At 48.2% G+C, this 17,543-nt stretch overlaps 1 protein-coding gene across 1 annotated transcript in view; it reads left to right on the top strand.

Annotated features, from left to right (window-relative positions):
- Positions 1 to 15,268, top strand: part of HPSE (heparanase) — a 15,555-nt gene extending 287 nt beyond the window's left edge. The window contains exons 2-13 of the mRNA XM_009327504.1: positions 8 to 94; positions 1,830 to 1,975; positions 3,360 to 3,485; positions 4,066 to 4,239; positions 4,703 to 4,874; positions 5,507 to 5,554; positions 7,611 to 7,704; positions 8,321 to 8,427; positions 10,144 to 10,258; positions 12,133 to 12,251; positions 12,406 to 12,552; positions 13,273 to 15,268. Coding sequence (XP_009325779.1) covers positions 8 to 94; positions 1,830 to 1,975; positions 3,360 to 3,485; positions 4,066 to 4,239; positions 4,703 to 4,874; positions 5,507 to 5,554; positions 7,611 to 7,704; positions 8,321 to 8,427; positions 10,144 to 10,258; positions 12,133 to 12,251; positions 12,406 to 12,552; positions 13,273 to 13,432 — 1,495 coding nt within the window. The 3' untranslated portion in view covers positions 13,433 to 15,268. The remainder of the gene's footprint in view (positions 1 to 7; positions 95 to 1,829; positions 1,976 to 3,359; positions 3,486 to 4,065; positions 4,240 to 4,702; positions 4,875 to 5,506; positions 5,555 to 7,610; positions 7,705 to 8,320; positions 8,428 to 10,143; positions 10,259 to 12,132; positions 12,252 to 12,405; positions 12,553 to 13,272) is intronic.
- Positions 15,269 to 17,543: the final 2,275 nt, after the last annotated feature.

Here is a 17,543-nt window from a genome sequence, read left to right as displayed (position 1 = left end):
GGGGCAGCCCCCGCGGGGAGGTGAGCCCGGCTTTCCTCTCCCTCACCCTGGACGCCAGCCTGGCCCGGGACCCGCGCTATGTCGCCTTGCTCAGGTGAGCCGCCTCCCTCCCCTTTTGGCCAAAGGAAAAAGGGCCCTGGCGGGGGGCGGCAGAGGGGTCCCCTGGAGCGGGAAGGAGAGGTCCCCGGCAGGCAGAGAGGTCTGCAGCCGCGGGGAGGGGAGCCCAGGCATCCCGGCGGGGAGCCGGGCAAAGGCACTGCTGCCCGGCGTGCTCCGGAGGGGCAGGGCAGGGGAGCGAGCTGGGGGGAACAGGGAGACCCCATCCCTGGAGCTGGGGCGGGGGGAGGCTGCTGGATCCCTTCTGCTTCGGGCTTCACTAATTTCATCCTCCCGGGGCAGCAACGCGGTACCTGCCGTGGGTGCGAGCTGCGCCGTTTCGCTTGTGCTTGGGGGATGGAGCGGTAGGGCTGGGTGGAGGGAGGGAATGCGCAGCTCGGGTGGTACTCGCTGGAAGCAGCACGGGGATAAACTTGGGAGAGGAGCTGCTTTGCGAGCACAAGAAAAGGAGAAGGAAACTGCCGAGCAGAGGGGTTACCTGTGGCAGGGCTGGGGGCTGCTAACTCTGCTGCTCCGTGAGATAAAAAGCATCTGAGTCCTCGAGCAGCTTTGCAGATGTTTGCAGGGGCACTGTCAACATAAAGTCAAATAAATGCTGAGGAAGGTCTGTCACCATCAAAGCTGAACCAAGAGATCCTAAAAATGAAGCCTTTTTTCCCCCTTGGGTAACACTGAGCAACTCTGGACTGCCAAGCGATGGTGTTCCCTGCCTGTTCTTTTGGCTCTGACCTCTCTCTCGCTTTTTCCCTGCTTTTGCTCTATTATTTTTGTACTCTATTCCTTTTGAGTCTACTTTTTTTGGAAGCTAATTAATTCTTTCCTTTTCACCTGTCTGATCCCGTTTTTCAGCCCCACACTATTTCTCCAGTCCTGATTTCCCTCTTCTCACCACTTTCATCTTTCCTTCCTCACCAAGGTAGGGAGAAAGGTGACATCAGCTTTATTGGAAAGTGCTCAGGTTTCCAACCACCAGCCCCAGCCGCACACCTTGGGGTTCAGTCTGGGGCCAGCCCCGCCACCATGGGGAGCAGGAAGTACTTGGTGGCCTCTAATCTGCTGTGTGTCACCACCGAGGAGATAGTGCTTGTGCACCCGGCATCCTCCAATGCCTCACGGTTTCCCCCAGTGAAGGCCGGGTGTCGGTGCTGCATATCCTGCGTGGGGTATGCGCAAGTCGCAGAGGCGGACCTTGTGCTATTTTATAAACGTGCTTCGTTAAAGCTAACGCTTGTCCTAGTGTGGACTCTTAATCTCTCTTGGATACAAAAGCAATTGCTTTGGCTGTCGATGGAAATTGGGACTGATGGTCTAAAGTTAGTTTTACGTCCGCCTTCTCACGAGACTGGTGTGTTAGTTTTGTATAAACAAAACAAAAAAATTCTAGGGGAGAAAGATGCTTAGGACAAAAAAATACCTGTTTTGAAGTATTGTCTTACTTTGTCCCCAGGATTTGATCCCCGGGACATGTCTCCCCCTTGCTGCCTCACGGATGCTCTCCTGGCCCACTTGTCCAGCAGTGTCTCTGTTGCACAGTGTAGAGGGCTGGGGCACAGGTCCAGCGAGGGGTCAGGAGTGCCCTGAGGCTACTAGGTAGCCCCAGGTCACCTACCGCAGCGCGTCCCTCCGAGCATTTGCCATGTTTAGCCCCTACACCGAACCCATAGTCTGCACGAATATAGTGTTTCCTCTGTTTCTTGACGTCCCTTCCTCAGCAATCCCAAACTGCGTGTCCTGGCAACGGCCCTGTCCCCAGGCTTCCTGAGGTTCGGTGGCACCGAGACAGATTTTCTCATCTTTGATCCCAACAAGGATTCAACTTCGGAAGAAAAAATCCTCTGGGAACTTCAAGCCCAGCAAGGTAAAACGGGCATCAACGTGTTAGACTCGAAACCATTCCGGGTTTAGGAGGTGGCTTTGATGCAGGCTGGGAATGCCACAGGGGCATGGCGGCAGCGCTGGGGGACCTCCAGGGGGTCACCATTGCTCTCCTCTATGGAGAGGAGATCCATGGACCTTCAGCATGGTCCATGGGAGGAGCGGTGCCAGCCATTGGGAAAATGATGAAGGGTGCGGAACACCTCGTGTCCACCCCAGCATCTGCTGGGACTCTCCCTTTGCCACCCTGTGCTTCCCGCAGCAGCCTTGGGAGCTCCCCCGCCGCCTGGGAGGCAGTCAAGGTCAGTTCAAAAGTTGTGGTTTCATCATGAAAATTAAGTAATGGATGGAAGAAATAATCTGATGAGAACAGAGCGTCTGTTTTCTCTATCTTGGCCAAAGCCAGAGCTAGGCTGGGGGCACAGCCTTGCCCTCCTGTCGCTTTGACAGGGCAAGTGCAAACCCACCGGATCACTGCCAACTGCTCGAGCTTGGTCCTGGTGCACGAGGTTTCCCACTGCATTAAAGTCCATTTCCTCTTTAAACTTAGCAAAAGCACACAAATCCTTCTAGAGGTGTTTCAGGTTAAAAAATTCCCATCTATTCCTGTGGTACATAATACAACAGTGCAATCATACATCACTGTACAACTGGTGATGCTCGGTTTTGAAGTTGAGTGGTACTTTTCCCCCTGTACCGCTTTGCTGAGCAGCCGCCTCCTCTCTGGGTAACTGTGACTCTGGCTCATGCCTCCTTCTCTGGTTATGGCTTGTTCCTGGTTTGCATGCTGAGAAAAAGCATGAGCTTTGAAGAAAAAGTGTCTTATGACTCCTGCCAGTGTTGCTGCCGCACAGAGCAGTCAGCGCTTTTCCCTGCACAAGATGGGCAGCGCAGGAAGCGTTGCCCCATATCTGCCCACAGCAAGGCAGGCCATGAACCCTGCCATACCGCTGCACGCCGGGGTGGCTTATCTGCTCCTCGGGCACTGCAGCCCATGCTTTGTCAGCTCGTTGGAATGAGGGTTTCCGGATGGTGCTCCAGCTAATATAGTTTACTGGGGTGTGACAGCCACGATACCAGCCTCTAGAAGCACAGGTCAGTCTTCCCCCACCCCCCCATCTCCATCACCTTAAATTGGGAAATATATGTTATATATATAAAATACATATTTATGCATCAAGCCAGTCCTCTTTTTCTGTGTGGTTAACATTGTGAAGGTAGGGGTGCGTTTCACAGAAGTGCACGACTGGGTCTCAGCCTGGCACCAAGCAGTTGTGCTTCCTTCTGAGAGATGCAGCCCTTTGCATGCTGGACCCTGGCCGTGAAGATGAGGACTTAATTGCTATCATCCTTCTTCTGCCCTACAGAGGCTTGTGGCTCAAGGCCTGCATTTGCTGCTGTTGAGAAGCTACTGCTGGCCCAGTGGCCCAGCCAGGAGAAGCTGATTCTTGCAGAGCATAACTGGAAAAAGCACAAAAACACCACCATTACAAGTAAGACTTCAACAGATTTTTCTGCTAGGGTTTATTAACCAGGGGGCTGCAAATCTCTGCTCTACGGTAAAATGGCCATAGGCTGTTAGGAGCTGAAACCACTGAAAATGAATATTTTTCTACGGGGGTGAAATGTTTCTAAGAAATCTTTTTCTACTGTCTGCCACCTCGTATTTAATAGTATTCAGCTGCTGCAGGAGTTGGGAGGATCTCAACACCTTGCAGGATTCACCCCAGTGGAAAGGACTTTCTGGAGAAGGGACAGAAGGGGACACTCAGTCTCTTACTGCAGCTCGAAGGGATGTCCCTTGATGGAGGGCTGCCAGTTAAGAGGAAAGAGTCCAAGGACCACGAGAAGGAAAATGTGAGGCGAATAAAGGAGATTCAGAAGAAGTGTAGGATTTTTTTTGTGCAGGATGGTGTGTAGTAAGGTCTGGGCTCTTTTGTCCAGCTGGAAGAGCTTGGCAAATCTGCAGCACCAGACTAAATAAATACAGGCAGTAAAGATTGTCACTTGGCTGGAGCTCAACTAGCATGTCGTAACCTTGAGATAAACATCCCCCCTTTCTCCTCCGTGTAGGAAATACCCTGGATATTCTCTACAGCTTTGCAAACTGCTCAGGGTTTCACCTGATCTTTGGGCTTAATGCCTTGCTGCGGAAAGATGGCTTGCAGTGGGACAGCTCGAACGCCCGGGCACTGCTGGACTACTGTACCTCGCAGAGGTACAACATCTCTTGGGAGCTCGGGAATGGTAAGTGCTAAGCCTGCTTGTGGGCCAGGCCAGCGGTCACCTGGAAAGGTACCACCACAGAGTATGGGCTGGTAATTTTGGATGTTTTGGATGACGGCCCATAAAGGCAAGGTGATGTTTTACTGGGAAACATTAAGGTCCTAATTTTTGAGGAGGGATTTCACAGAAGGCGCAATGAATGAGCAAATTGAGATGATTTTGCTGCTCCTACCAAGGCTCTGAGATGAGGTGAATGATGCCCTGCGAGGTGCAGGATGTCACCTATGGGGACTGGCTGGGACAGAGTGCTGGAGGAGCAGCACGCTACATCACCCGGGCTTGTGGTTTCATGCTCATCGCTTTCAAATATCTCACCTGTACCGTGCCAGATTATGTGCTCTATGTACTTCCCATATAGAATGAGCTGCCCTATTTTGTGCCCCGAAACCAGAGCGGGGTGCTGATGCGCACATGTCTTCCCCAGAGCCCAATAGCTTCAGGAAGAAATCTGGCATCTACATCGATGGCTTCCAGCTGGGGCAAGATTTTATTCACTTACGCCAACTTCTGAGTAACTATACCCTCTACCAGCATGCGAAGCTCTATGGTCCCGATGTCGGGCAGCCCCGAAAGCACACACAGAAACTGCTGAGAAGGTAGGGGTGTGGGGCCCTGGCAGCATTCCCCGGGGTGGGCAAGTGTGGATAGCGGTGGCTCATCTGCACCCAGATGCAGGGGGAATGAGGAGGCATCGGGGCAGGGTTTTAAGGATTTTCTGCTCCAAATCAATAGTAAGGATGTACAAATGGATACATCCAGTCTATTTGAGAACTAATTTCCTGCATTTTTCCTTAAATCTGAAACATGGAATTTTTTTTTCCTTGACTGGGGATGACTGAAATCTTATCTGCATGCATGAGATGAGCTCAAGGCTTAAATACTCAGCCAGTTGAAACTAAGACACTAGCAGTACTTCAGTGATCCACACACTTTTCAATTGAGTGCTGGCTCTAGTGCTGTGTTAACAAGGGCTTTTCACCCTAGAAATCTCCACGTGTTACACAAGCATTAATTCATCCTCCCAGCACCCCGCTGAGGCAGCCAGGCTGCCCAAAGCCCATTTAAAGCCATCACAAGCGTGGCCCCAAAGCAATTCACCATCACTACCGCAGTCAGGGGGAGAGGGGAGGGCTGTGTGTGGCAGCTCGCCCATGGGGGGCTGCAACCCATCACCTGTCCCATGTACCCACTAACCCCCTGCTCTCCATTGCATCCCCTCTGGTTGCAGCTTCCTGAAATCAGGAGGGAAGGTGATTGACTCTGTCACATGGCACCAGTAAGTATCACTCAGATACCATTGTCACTCTGCTTATTGCCTGTTTTCCTTACAAAATGTCAATTTGAACATCTCAACAGGAAGGAGGGGATAAAATACCCCTTTCAGCAATTCCTCAGGTGCCTCTCTGCAAACTCCTCTGCTCAGAATAAGAGATGAATTGAGGGAGCACATTACAGAAATGCAGAAGATCTCCAAGGAGACTACTTGGTGCAGAGACCCAAAAGCAGTGGCAGGGGTTTGTAACATAGGCACAGCAGTGGGGAATGCAATGTGTGCAAGACGGTCACTTTGCTCACTAAGTTTGTGCACTGAGAAAAACAGAAGTGGGATGTGGAGAAAAAGATGGCATGGCAGCTTTATTTCTCAGAAGTGTGCAAGGGGGTAGGCTATATGGCTCTCCCACACACAAGGAGAGTTTCTGCAGTGGTTGAGCCTTTTTGCATATGCCATGTTTCGACATGTACCAAAAGCTAATGAGATCTGAGCAGCAGTCCCAGTTGTCTCAAAGCTCCAAGTTGCCAACCCTTGCAAATAAAATGCACTTTCCCATGAGAAGAAGGGGGTGTCGTATAAAAGGAAAAGAAGGTAGCTCAGACCTACTCGGCAGAGATGCCTCTGCTGAACTTCTGCAAGAGCAGAAGGTTTTTAATGTAAGGTTTTGAACAACCCGCGGGTGGCTGGGCTTTGAAACAGAGTCAGTACCCCTGACATTGGTGCTCTCCTTGGCATTAGAAAGGCTGAATCTGCTTGAGTGAAAGCTTCACTCCCTAAAAGCAAATTCAGGGAGCCATTGATGACCCTGCTGGCCAACCCAACTCCTTGTAAAAAATGCAGCAGAAGCCTTGTTAGCTGATGTGTTACATGCTGCCTTTTTTCTCTATTTATGTCTGTTCAATATAAATGAAAAGCCCTGCAAGTCTGGCTGACCCTTACCCATAGAGAAGTGCTAACAGCTTCTCCTGCTCCCTTACGTTTGCTCTCCAAGTCAGTTTGGGCTGTATGTGGGTAACTCGCCCTCAGATCCCACCCGCAGTGCAAACAGCACCAGCACAGTCCCAGCCCTTCGCTCTTGTGCCGTGGCTTAGAGATGTAGTTTTAAAGTGCTCAGGTGGGCCGTGGGGTAAGTTGGCCCCAGGGCACCTGCCATGAACTCCACATGTTTCAAAGTGATTTCCATGTGAAGGTGGTTTTCCTTCCGGAGTCGAATACAGCGTAGTGACGTGCAGCAGTCAGGTAACAGTGGGAAAAGATGCACATGCTTATATTACATATATGTATACATATATGACTTATCTATGTATTTTGAGTTGCTAGCAAGGCATAAAATGTGTCCTTTCCCCTTCCTGGGCTGTTCTTGCCCTGTGGCTGCCTTTGCTTTAAATGGGCATGTGTTATATTCTTTACTAATTTAGGATTATCAGGTTTTAGCTTCCTCTTGTGGCTGGAAGACTTCAGCTACTTCTGGTAGGACTGAGTGATAGTGTGATGAAATGCAAAAATCACAGGGATCCCAATTTCCTGTTCTTTATTTGGACGAGCCAGAATTAAAAGCTCTTCTGCTCATAGTGGAAGGCAACCTTCATCCCATAGGGATGCCTCCATCCCGTTCCCCTCCAGATGGCCAAAATACTCCAACGGAGAGACAGAAGCTGGGATCTGATATTTTTAACATATGACTTGATACAATAAAGCAAGTAATCACATAGGAGTGTCAGACTCCTCAGCAAGAGAAGATTTACAGAAGCGGGCTCTTATTCAGTGATGTTTTCCTCATTCTAAATGAATAGAGGCAAAAAACCCATACTACTTCTGTTGATCATAGTTTCTGTGATATCCTGCCTCCATTGAGGTAATTATACCTGATAGTCCCTTAAATACAAACAACAAACCTACACAATTTGGAAAAAAAAAAAAAAAAAAGAAAAAGAACTGGACAGAAAAATAGTGCTGTGGATAAATGTATCAAGCAACTGAGTACTTTCAGTAGTGTTTTGTACCAGTGGTGGTATTTTTCCTTAGTTTTGGCTGTGGGTTTTTTTTCTTCCATTTCCAGTTACTATGTGAATGGACGAAGTGCAACGAGGGAGGATTTCTTGAGCCCTGAAGTGCTGGATACCTTTGTCACAGCTGTACACGAAGTCCTGGAGGTGCCTTGTCCTGTTCAATCATTCTCATGTTCAGTTTCCAGGGGGTTAGCAGAGAATCCAGAATAAAGTACAATTTCTCACTAGCAGTAAACAGGGGTCCTCAAAGCTTGGGTGCTGCTGTCATTGTAAATTAAAAAAAAAATTAACAATACTAGTAATACAGCTCTAATAGTTTGCCATGCAGCAAGCATGGTGCCAGATACATCACAAACCTACAACATTCTCACTTATCAATGTAGTCATTACTCAATGATGTAATTTATGGTCATACCCCTCCCTGCCCTGATGTCTTTGTATTTTGAGATCCTGAGAACAGTATAACTTAGAGTACCCCACTGCTCAGCACAAGAAGACTTACAGGACCTGGCTTTTAGTGATGTTTGCCTTGTTCTACGTGTGTAGATGTGATTTTTTTGGAAGGGGGGAAGTAAATCTGCTTCTAGTCCTTTTGATCAAAATTCCTGTGACATCCCACCTCAGTCGGTGTTATCCCTTAAATTCAAATGTCATACATAGGCATTTGGCTAAAGCACAAAGTTTTGTTTGCCCATTATTTCAGTAGCCAAAAAACTTAACTGTTGTCTCTTTCTCTTCTTCCCTACGCCACACCGGCCAGATTGTTGGTGGGACCGTGCCCAACAAGAAGGTCTGGCTAGGAGAGACAAGTTCTGCCTACGGAGGGGGAGCTCCCAGGCTGTCCAACACTTATGTTGCTGGCTTTATGTGAGTACCATGTCACAGGTGTGGGGAAATTACACATTTTACCAGCTGAAGGGGATTGTCTACATGCCCCGCAGGAGGAACGTCTCCCTCAGGCTTCCCAGGGAGTGCAGGCAATGGGTGGGTTGAGGATCGTAACCCTCCCACCACTCCCTGAGTGCTTCCCTTGTGCCTGAGGTTTGATGTAGGCCCAGGTAATAGCATATCCCTATAGGAAATGGGGGATGAGAAGCATGAGAAAGTTGTATTTCTGCCCTCGAATCTGCAATGCTAACTCTGTCCTTTTGTGAGGATGGAAAGTCATTCACGAGATGAGTGTCCTTTCCCAATGTCATCCTTTGACCACGGTGAAATAACTAACCAAAGGGAATTTTAGTCATGAAAATAATTTTCTCCAAGGACTTCAATTGTAGCATTTTGTTGAAATAAAAGAATTCAGGCTTTTCTTAGCACTTTGATCAGTTTGTAGATTTAGAGAGATAAAATTGCATGGGAATGTGCGGTTCACACTTATCATAGAATAATTCGGGTTGGAAGGGACCTCTAAAGGTCATCTAGTCCAACGCCCCTGCCATGGGCAGGGACATCTTCAACTAGATCAGGTTGCTCAGAGCCCCGTCCAGCCTGACCTTGAATGTTTCCAGGAATGAGGCATCCACCACCTCTCTGGGCAACCTGTTCCAGTGTTTCACCACCCTCAGTGTAAAAAATTTCTTCCTTTATTTTAAAGGCATTCCCCCTTGTCCTGTCACAACAGGCCCTGCTAAAAAGTTTGCTGCCATCTTTTTTATAAGCCCCCTTTAGGTACTGATAGGCTGCAATAAGGTCTCCCCGAAGCCTTCTCTTCTCTAGGCTGAACAACCCCAACTCTCTCAGCCTTTCTTCATAGGAGAGGTGTTCCATCCCCCTGATCTTTTTTGTGACCCTCCTCTGGACCCCCTCCAACAGGTCCGTGTCTGTCTTATGCTGAGGGCTCCAGAGCTGGGTGCAGTACTCCAGGTGGGGTCTCACCAGAGCAGAGTAGAGGGGCAGAATCACCTCCCTCGACCTGCTGGCCACGCTTCTTTCGATGCAGCCCAGGATACGGTTGGCCTTCTGGGCTGCGAGCGCACATTGCTGGCTCATGTCCAGCTTTTCATCCAGCAGTACCCCCAAGTCCTTCTCGGCAGGGCTGCTCTCAATCCCTTCATCCCCCAGCCTGTATTGATACAGGGGGTTGCCCCGACCCAGGTGCAGGACCTTGCACTTGGCCTTGTTAAACCTCATGAGGTTCACACTTAGAAAATTAAAAAAACATGGTTGCAATGTCTTTTTTTCCCTCCTATAAGGCATCATGATCTTTTCATCAGGGCCTGGTGGGCCAGCAAGTCAAAGCCTGGTAATGGCAGGCAACCTTGTCGTTGGTGTGATGACTTCTCTGAGCCTTCAGGCCCTTGGCCAGTTCAAGAGCATCTGCTGCCGCCCCTGGTTTCCACCACCTGCAAACAGGGGAGTGGAGCAACTGTTCCCACCAACTCAGACCTCCAGAGGTGGTCTGAAATTATTTTTTAAGGTAATCAATGCAAGACTTGAATTGAAATTAGTTGTGTGATATTAAGGAAGTCAGCATCATGCCATAATTCTTGCTTTCCTACTTCCCAAGCTGGTTGGAGAGGGGCAATGGTGTACAGTTGGGGTCAGCAATTTCATCTGCATGTTGTTTGCCTCATTTTTTGGCAGGTGGTTGGACAAACTCGGACTTTCAGCCAGGCAGGGGATTGACGTGGTGATGAGACAGGTTTTCTTTGGGGCAGGGACCTATCACCTGGTGGATGCCAACTTTGAGCCTTTGCCGGTATGTATGCAACCCCGCTAACACCATCTGAATGCTGCATGTATTTCTGCACAGGCAACACTGGATGTGGAGATACAAGCCAGCTATTTTAACAACGCAGGATAGTGACAGGTTTTGTAGGATAGTCGCAGTTATCCTTGCAGCTGAAGTTAGTTCGTGTTTCATTATGGGTTCACGTATTATATATATATAGATACAAGATATTTACGGCACCTGCAGGGATGCAGCTAGTCGTCAGCACAGCAGAGACTGATTTCTGGGACATGATGCTCTGATTTGTATGTAGACGCTCCTGGAATTCACAAGGCTTTTCTGGATGGACTGTTTTGGTTTGAGTAATCCTCAGCTGGGTGATGAGTAGCTTTTAAACAGAAGTGATACAAGGTATTATAATAAATTATATCCCAAGTGAAAACCAAACAACATGAAGTCAAGACTCAAGCATTTCTTAGGTCATGAGCATATTTAGCCTTCAGTAGTGGCTGAAGGAGAATTAAATGAAAACATGCATTTAGTATAGTTTGATTTATTAGGAAATAACATTCTGCTGTGATGAAACATCATTATTTGAACTATACGTTGTTCTTGCATGTACAGCATGTTTCTTTGTGCTAGTAGCACTTACCTTGGGGTGAGAAGATAGCGTCTTTCTTTTTATCTTTCCTCTCATTTTTCTGCTTCCAAGTTGTGATTTTCACAGGGTATAGAGACCATATGAGAAGAAACCCAGCATACCGGGTTTTTCTGTCCTGCCTGTTCAGCTGGTCCCTATGCCAGGGGCTGCATTGTCAGGCTCGTTGCTTTGGGCTTTTTATTCCCTCATTTAAAACAGATTTAATTTGGACTGAAAGGATGTGCCTTGTTCCTCACCTACAGACAGTACAGATGACAATCAAGCTAATAATGCTTTAGAGGCAGGGAAATCCAAACCCAGTCCATCAGTTTTAGTTAGCATGGAAATGAAGAAGCACAGCAGTGTCAGAAGGCTGCACCTCCTTGCAAAGGGGCTGAGCATGCAGGCCGATAGGAAAAGTCACTTCCCCGGGCTCGTGGTGAGTCAGGAAAGAAACAAGACAGTTTTCCTTCTAGGAAAACCTCAAAGACAGACAGACAGATGAGCTGGGAGAAGCTCTCTGAAACCCGCCAGCTGGAGCACATCCTCCTCTGGGGCTGCACTCAAAGAAGTGATGCTGCAAAATGCAGCCTGCCTGCAGCCTCCTAGTCCCCAAACACATCTGTGCAGACCTCGTGCTCTCTTTGGTACAGTCACAGACTTCATAGATGAAAAGTAGTGGTCAAGATGCAAGAAAAAGCAGACCTGGAAAAAAATGAGTCTGCACTGGGCATCACTCCTGCTCTTGGGCATTGTCCTGGGGTTTCAGAGGATTTACTCTTGGCTGGCGTTCAGAAATTAATCCTGAGGCCTGTTCAAAAGCACGATGTTAGTGAAGGGCATAAAAGTTGCGGGGGCTTCATCCCAGCATTGCGCCTGTGGATTGGGCACAGGCTTTCCTGCAGGAGGGGCAGCTCATCCCCCGCGGATTCAGCCCTGAGGTGCTCTGTACCCTGCGGAAGGGCATTTCCAAAATGCAAACAGTCTCTCCCCCACAGAAAGAGCTCCGAGATTTGCATATGAAGGGGAAAATTACTCTAAGGTAATGTAAACACAGCTGCTGTGCAGCTTGGAGGCAGGGTTTTCTCTTTAGCTATGCTGTTAGTGGGAATTTAAATACATATGGTGAAAAACTTGGTAAAGCAAAAAATTATGGGGAATCCTCCCCCCAAAATTACCAGAAACATGAACGTTACATTAAGCACCGTGTGGAGTACCTGGCATGTACAGAAGTGCTTACGTGTGTTTTTGTGCCTCCCAGGACTACTGGCTCTCGCTGCTCTACAAGAAGCTGGTGGGTACCAAGGTGCTGCAGGTCAGCCTGGTGGGAGCTGACGAGAGGAAGCTCCGTGTCTACCTCCACTGCACAAACACCCTCCAGTAAGCCTCCAGAAAGGGCAAAATATCCCAGAAACCGAGCCCGCAGCCACCCCCAGGCCAACAAAAGCAATTTGGGACAGTGCAAGGATGCACATTATTTCTGTGAAACCTCTTTCTCTCCTGATCCCCGCCATCATCTTCTCTTGCCTTACAGCCCAAAGTACAGAGAAGGGGACGTGACGCTGTTTGCCTTAAACCTCTACAACGTTACCCAACATTTGCAGCTACCGAATTACTTATCGAGCAAGCACGTGGATCAGTACCTCTTACTGCCTCGTGGCAAAGACAATATACTTTCCAGGTAAGCGTGCAGTTCCTCCTGTCTCTGTAGAAAGGATTGTCAGTAGAGTTAGATGGCCTCTAAAACCTCACCTTGTTCCATTTGCAAGGGGTGGGGAGGAAGAGGTTACCATTCAGTCATCTGGGTTTTTTTCAGTAAGGTCTGACTTCTGTTAAATCAGGTCTCCTAAAATCAGGCTGCTGAAAGCTTGCTAAGGTACAAGGACACTTGTTTGATGTTAGTTGGGAAGATTTTTCCTAGAAAGCTTCAGGGATCTGGACCGGCTGCTGAAGTCCTTTTTCTTTTGCACAAGCACAGGTATATTGCTTTCCCAGGTGCTGGCTCCTGGTTTACAGCAACGTGTTCAGGCTTTGTATGGTTTCTTTGTTGTTACCACTAATGCATCAGCATGGGAAGGATCTGCTCTGTGGGCATAGAAGATATCTTAATATTTGCAGGAGAAAAACCAATTAAAATTTGTACTTTTCAAAGCCTGTTCTGCTGTTAACCTCACTAGAAGAGTAAGAAACATGTACTTTTCAACTTGCTTGTGCTATGACTCTAAAGGAGTCCTTGCAGAGGGAGTGCAGCAGATGCTCTGTGTGTGTACACGCATAAACCCTCAAGGGAAGTTTAGTTTGTCTTTGGCCTGAGTTTATGTTTACACTCAGGTCCAGAGCTGTTTGTGCTCTATGGCAAACAGAGCACAGCTGCCCAAACAATCTCTCTGTCCCTCTCCAGGTCTATTGAGCTAAATGGCCGTGTGCTACGGATGGTGGATGACAAAATGCTGCCAGAGCTTATCGAAAAACCCCTTGGTCCCGGCAGTGTACTTGGCCTTCCAGCCTTCTCTTACGGCTTTTATGTTATCAAAAACGCCAAAGCTATTGCTTGCATTTAAATGGTTAATACACACGTGCGGGATAAATGTAAAGCACTTGGCTAGTAGGGAAGTTTAATCCTAGAAATTCACGTTTCTACCATGAGATTTAATTCTGGCAAGGGATGCAAATGTGGTGGCACTGGTATGATCTGGCAGCTGGGGAAGACATGAGGTCCCGCTGGGTACGTGAAAGATGCTCATTAAGCTCCCGGGAGAATTATCCAGGTAGAGCTAGCCCAGGCAGGGGCTGGTTTTGCTCTCAGTCCAGCCTGGGTTGCTGTGCTTGAGCCTGGAGCCCTTCTCCATGCCACGCGCGGAGCTGCATCAGCTTCTCACGCTGCACTGGGGGCATTGCCAGCCAGGAACTGCAACCTCCCCTCTCCTTCTAATTTCTGCAAGCACAGCTCTTAAAGCAGTTCCTTCAAAAGCTTGCCTTCAGGAAGGATGAGCAGGTGTTTTATTTTAGCTGTACAGCTGTGATTTTGCCTGCACTGTGTGGGGAAACCCAAGGAGGGGTTGCGGTTGCTGAGGGCATCTCGGGGTGGAAGGTGGGGACACGCAAAGCAAACTCAGGTTGGGGTGCCTACAGGGGAAAACGCCTTGCCAAGAAACCAGGTCCTTCATGGGATTTGGGGTAGCACCGGACGTTTTTCCCAAGCTAGGAGAGTTCAGTCACAAGATGGAGCTGTGGCCACATGCTTTCCAAAGGCGAGTTTTTGACACACAAAATGCAGGTTTTTCCTGCCAAGGTGGTCTACCTCTGTCATCACGCACTTCATCCCCGGGAGGAAAGGAGAGGAACCCACAGGTGCCCCGGCAAACCCTCCGTGGCCAGTGGGCTGTACGGCAAGGGCTCACGACTCAACCTTCACCACCCCGCAGGTGGTTAAGCTGGAAAGGACTTCCCTGAACCTATCTGCAGGAGAAGCTCTGCTTTACGCTCCCTAACTCGCTCAGGTCTCTTCTGTTCTTGAGGAAACAGGAGAGTAAAGAGACTGAGCAAACCACACACCCCTCAACCATCAGAGGGACTTCAGTGGCCTTAGAGCATCCTGGGGACAAACCTGCCCGGCCAGGCTGACATCCCTCCCACTGGGGAAACAGCCATTTTGGCCAGAAATCTGTGTCAGCAGTGGCTTTTCTCCCCGGCCATGCCTTCCCCATGCGCACCCTGCTGCAGTTCGGTGTGCCACCGGCCACTTTCCTCTGGCATGCGGGCTGCCGGGCTGCAGGGTAGCAAAACACCTTGGAGAATATCTGTGGTCTCCCGCACATGTTTGTTTGCATCTACTTTTCTTGAAGATATATAACCCATGCCACTGTCAACGCCTTATGATATTTTGAGCACAGCAGGGGAAAACAACACCACACCACTGTATTTCCCTTTTTAAGCTTTAAAAGGATGCTACCAGCTACATGGGGTTTCAACGCAGGGCAGGGGGGGAGGGGACATTTTTTAATGACACAGCTTTAAAAACTTCTGAAGCTGTGATTAAAAATTGCACAATAAAAAGTTATATTTAAGTTCAGTGTGTCAAAGGAGTGTTTGCATCCACAGCGCAGATGCATTCTGTGAAGGGTTATGTATCAGGGGGTAATATAGATCAGAAATGAGAATAAGGAAGGCTGTTTGTTTACATTGTCAAAGTTCAATACAAGAAGTAAAGAGAGAGTAAAATGCAGTGGGAAGTCTTACATACAGTCAACATAAAGGTAATAATATATTATGATTATACTAATAATGTAAGTTACAACTAAGACATCAAAGTTATTATTTGCCTGGTAGCTTCTTTTTAGAACTTTTCTAATAGTTTTGTTTATTCCAATGCTTGTGACTTTTATATTTGAAGATTTTAATTAAAGCGATTTATACCAGCTTTTGGCAGTCTTCCTTTTTTTTAAGACTGCTTATTGGCATACTGATACCGCGAAACTCCCTACATTTGGTCATACATCATCTGTGCTTTGTGTGATTCCCAATAAGAGTACCCAAGTAAGAAAAAATGAAAGAAATCATATCCAGGTTGGTGTGTTTCAATTATAGCTGACCACCAGTTCAGAAGCCCTCCACCCCGCTGTCTAACTCGGACACAATACACGGGCTGATGATCAACACGCAGGAACTGCTGGGAGGGGTACAGGCACGTCCGGGTGTGCAAATGACAGCTGCTCTGGCTTTACCTCCCAGCCACGCATCCTTCTCTGAGCGCAGGGCCTGGGTCTTCACGTGGCAGGGTGGGGAGAGGTATGATTTACAGCTCACATAACTGCTTTCAACTTAAAAAGCTCTACACGCACCCAGATGACTTCTCTTTACAAAGTGGTGTATATTAAGCTGATAGCTACTGTTAGGTCTGTACAAAGCAAGCAGGAGGGACAGGAGCATAGGAAATGAGACACTGGGTCCCGGTACACCAAGACAGGTACGGTCAGAGCCAGAGGCGAACATCGCCCTCGCAGGACCCATCTGCAGCAGCAACGCCTGCCCCACGGGCACCTTATCTCAAGGGCTTTTTTCCCCTGTGTGAATGTTGTAAACCTTGGGGTCTCAATCTTGAATGTCAAAAAAAATATATACACACACTTATCTGAGTCCGGGAACAACGACTATACCTCACACACGTTTCAATTTACTTTTGCATTTTTGACTCTGGACCTTGGATTACTCACCTTGGATTTACTGTAAATCAGTTCCTGGAAGGTGGAGTAAATTGCACCATGAAACCTTTGTACAGGAGATCATTTAATGTATGTGAAAATAAGGAAACTGATAATCTCCTTAGAAACGGGCAATTTGACCATCAACTCAGATTTGAGTCAAACAAGAAAATGGGGCCTTAACAGCTTTTGGTGCTTTTTCAAAGTCTGAAGTGTACTACTCCCTAGATTTTTTTTCAGCGAGGGGCCAGGCCACCTTATAGTGAATATAAACCTAGTGACAAGAAGTTTGCTTTTCTGCTTTACTTTCATGAGCTCCTTAAAAATTGTCTGCAGGCGGTCCAGGGTTTGCTTTCCACATCACACATAAAAAAACCCCGCCCAGTGTCTGCGCCCAGCCGGTGAGTACTGGAGTTCCTATGGACACAGCAGGCACAAAGGCCGTGGGCGCGCATTGCCAGGACTTGCTCGCTGCTCTCCAGGACGCACTGTTCAAACACGCCTCGGGCACTTATCTGTACCTGAATAAAGCCCACGATGACTGACCTCGTCAGTGTGAAAGAGCCAAGATCACAAAAAAAAAAAATATTAGTTACACTCTCATCAGAGTTGAGCAACTGTTTGTTTCATGGTCCTGTGCAAACTGTTTCACTGCTGTGGAGAACTGCTCATTAAAACAGCGAATGGAAAAATGTGAAAGTCACTTCTCCACCACATTGGTCTTTTACTTTCTCCTGGTAGTCAACATTTTGGGAAATTGAAGTTCAAAATGGTTTGCCTTGTTTTTGTCAGTGTGTCAGTTGTTCAAGCTGAAGGAAGTATGGAATGAGATGGAAGTTATACACTACGTGGACACCGAATTCTCCAAGAAATCTTTCAGCAGCAAATCTGGGGACATTTTATCACTGAAACCACGCCATGCAACGCAAAGTTTTTATGGCTTTGTCCGAAGCCCCCCTACCTCCCCGGTTTATGCAGTAACTCATATAAGATGGTGGGAGAACTGAGTGAATGAGGACAGAGATCCAAAGGCCATATATGAAATCAGAAATTTTTATTAACTACAGTCTGGAAAGGTTTGGGAGATAAGACATATACTGACGCATGAACACCTCTGTCTTGATATCTTCTTTGGTGACGCACAGTCACCTATGGGATTTCAGCAAATAGCATGGAAGACCTTTAAGAAATTTCGTAGTAAAACCAGCACACACACTTTCAGCGAGGTGCTGAGGTACTGTAACTGAAGATTACAGAAGTTACTAAATCTCTGCATTCTGTGGTTTTGCCATCGGTCCCCCTCGGGTGCTCTGTCAGCATTCGCTGCTCAAAGCCGACGGCAGGCGAAGCTCCGGCCTCCCTCACGTCCCGCGCCAGGAGACGCGGCCGCCGTCCTCCTACCCGTGCCCGGGACCGCAGCAGACCCGTTCCTGCCGATAACTGCCGGGCCCCCCGCCCTACGGGGAAACGG

Source organism: Pygoscelis adeliae, unplaced genomic scaffold (assembly GCF_000699105.1).
Source record: "Pygoscelis adeliae isolate BGI_AS28 unplaced genomic scaffold, ASM69910v1 Scaffold157, whole genome shotgun sequence".
NCBI classification, from domain to species: domain Eukaryota; kingdom Metazoa; phylum Chordata; class Aves; order Sphenisciformes; family Spheniscidae; genus Pygoscelis; species Pygoscelis adeliae.
The sequence above is the reverse complement of the archived record's forward strand: the minus strand, read 5'-3'. Positions and strand labels throughout refer to the sequence as shown.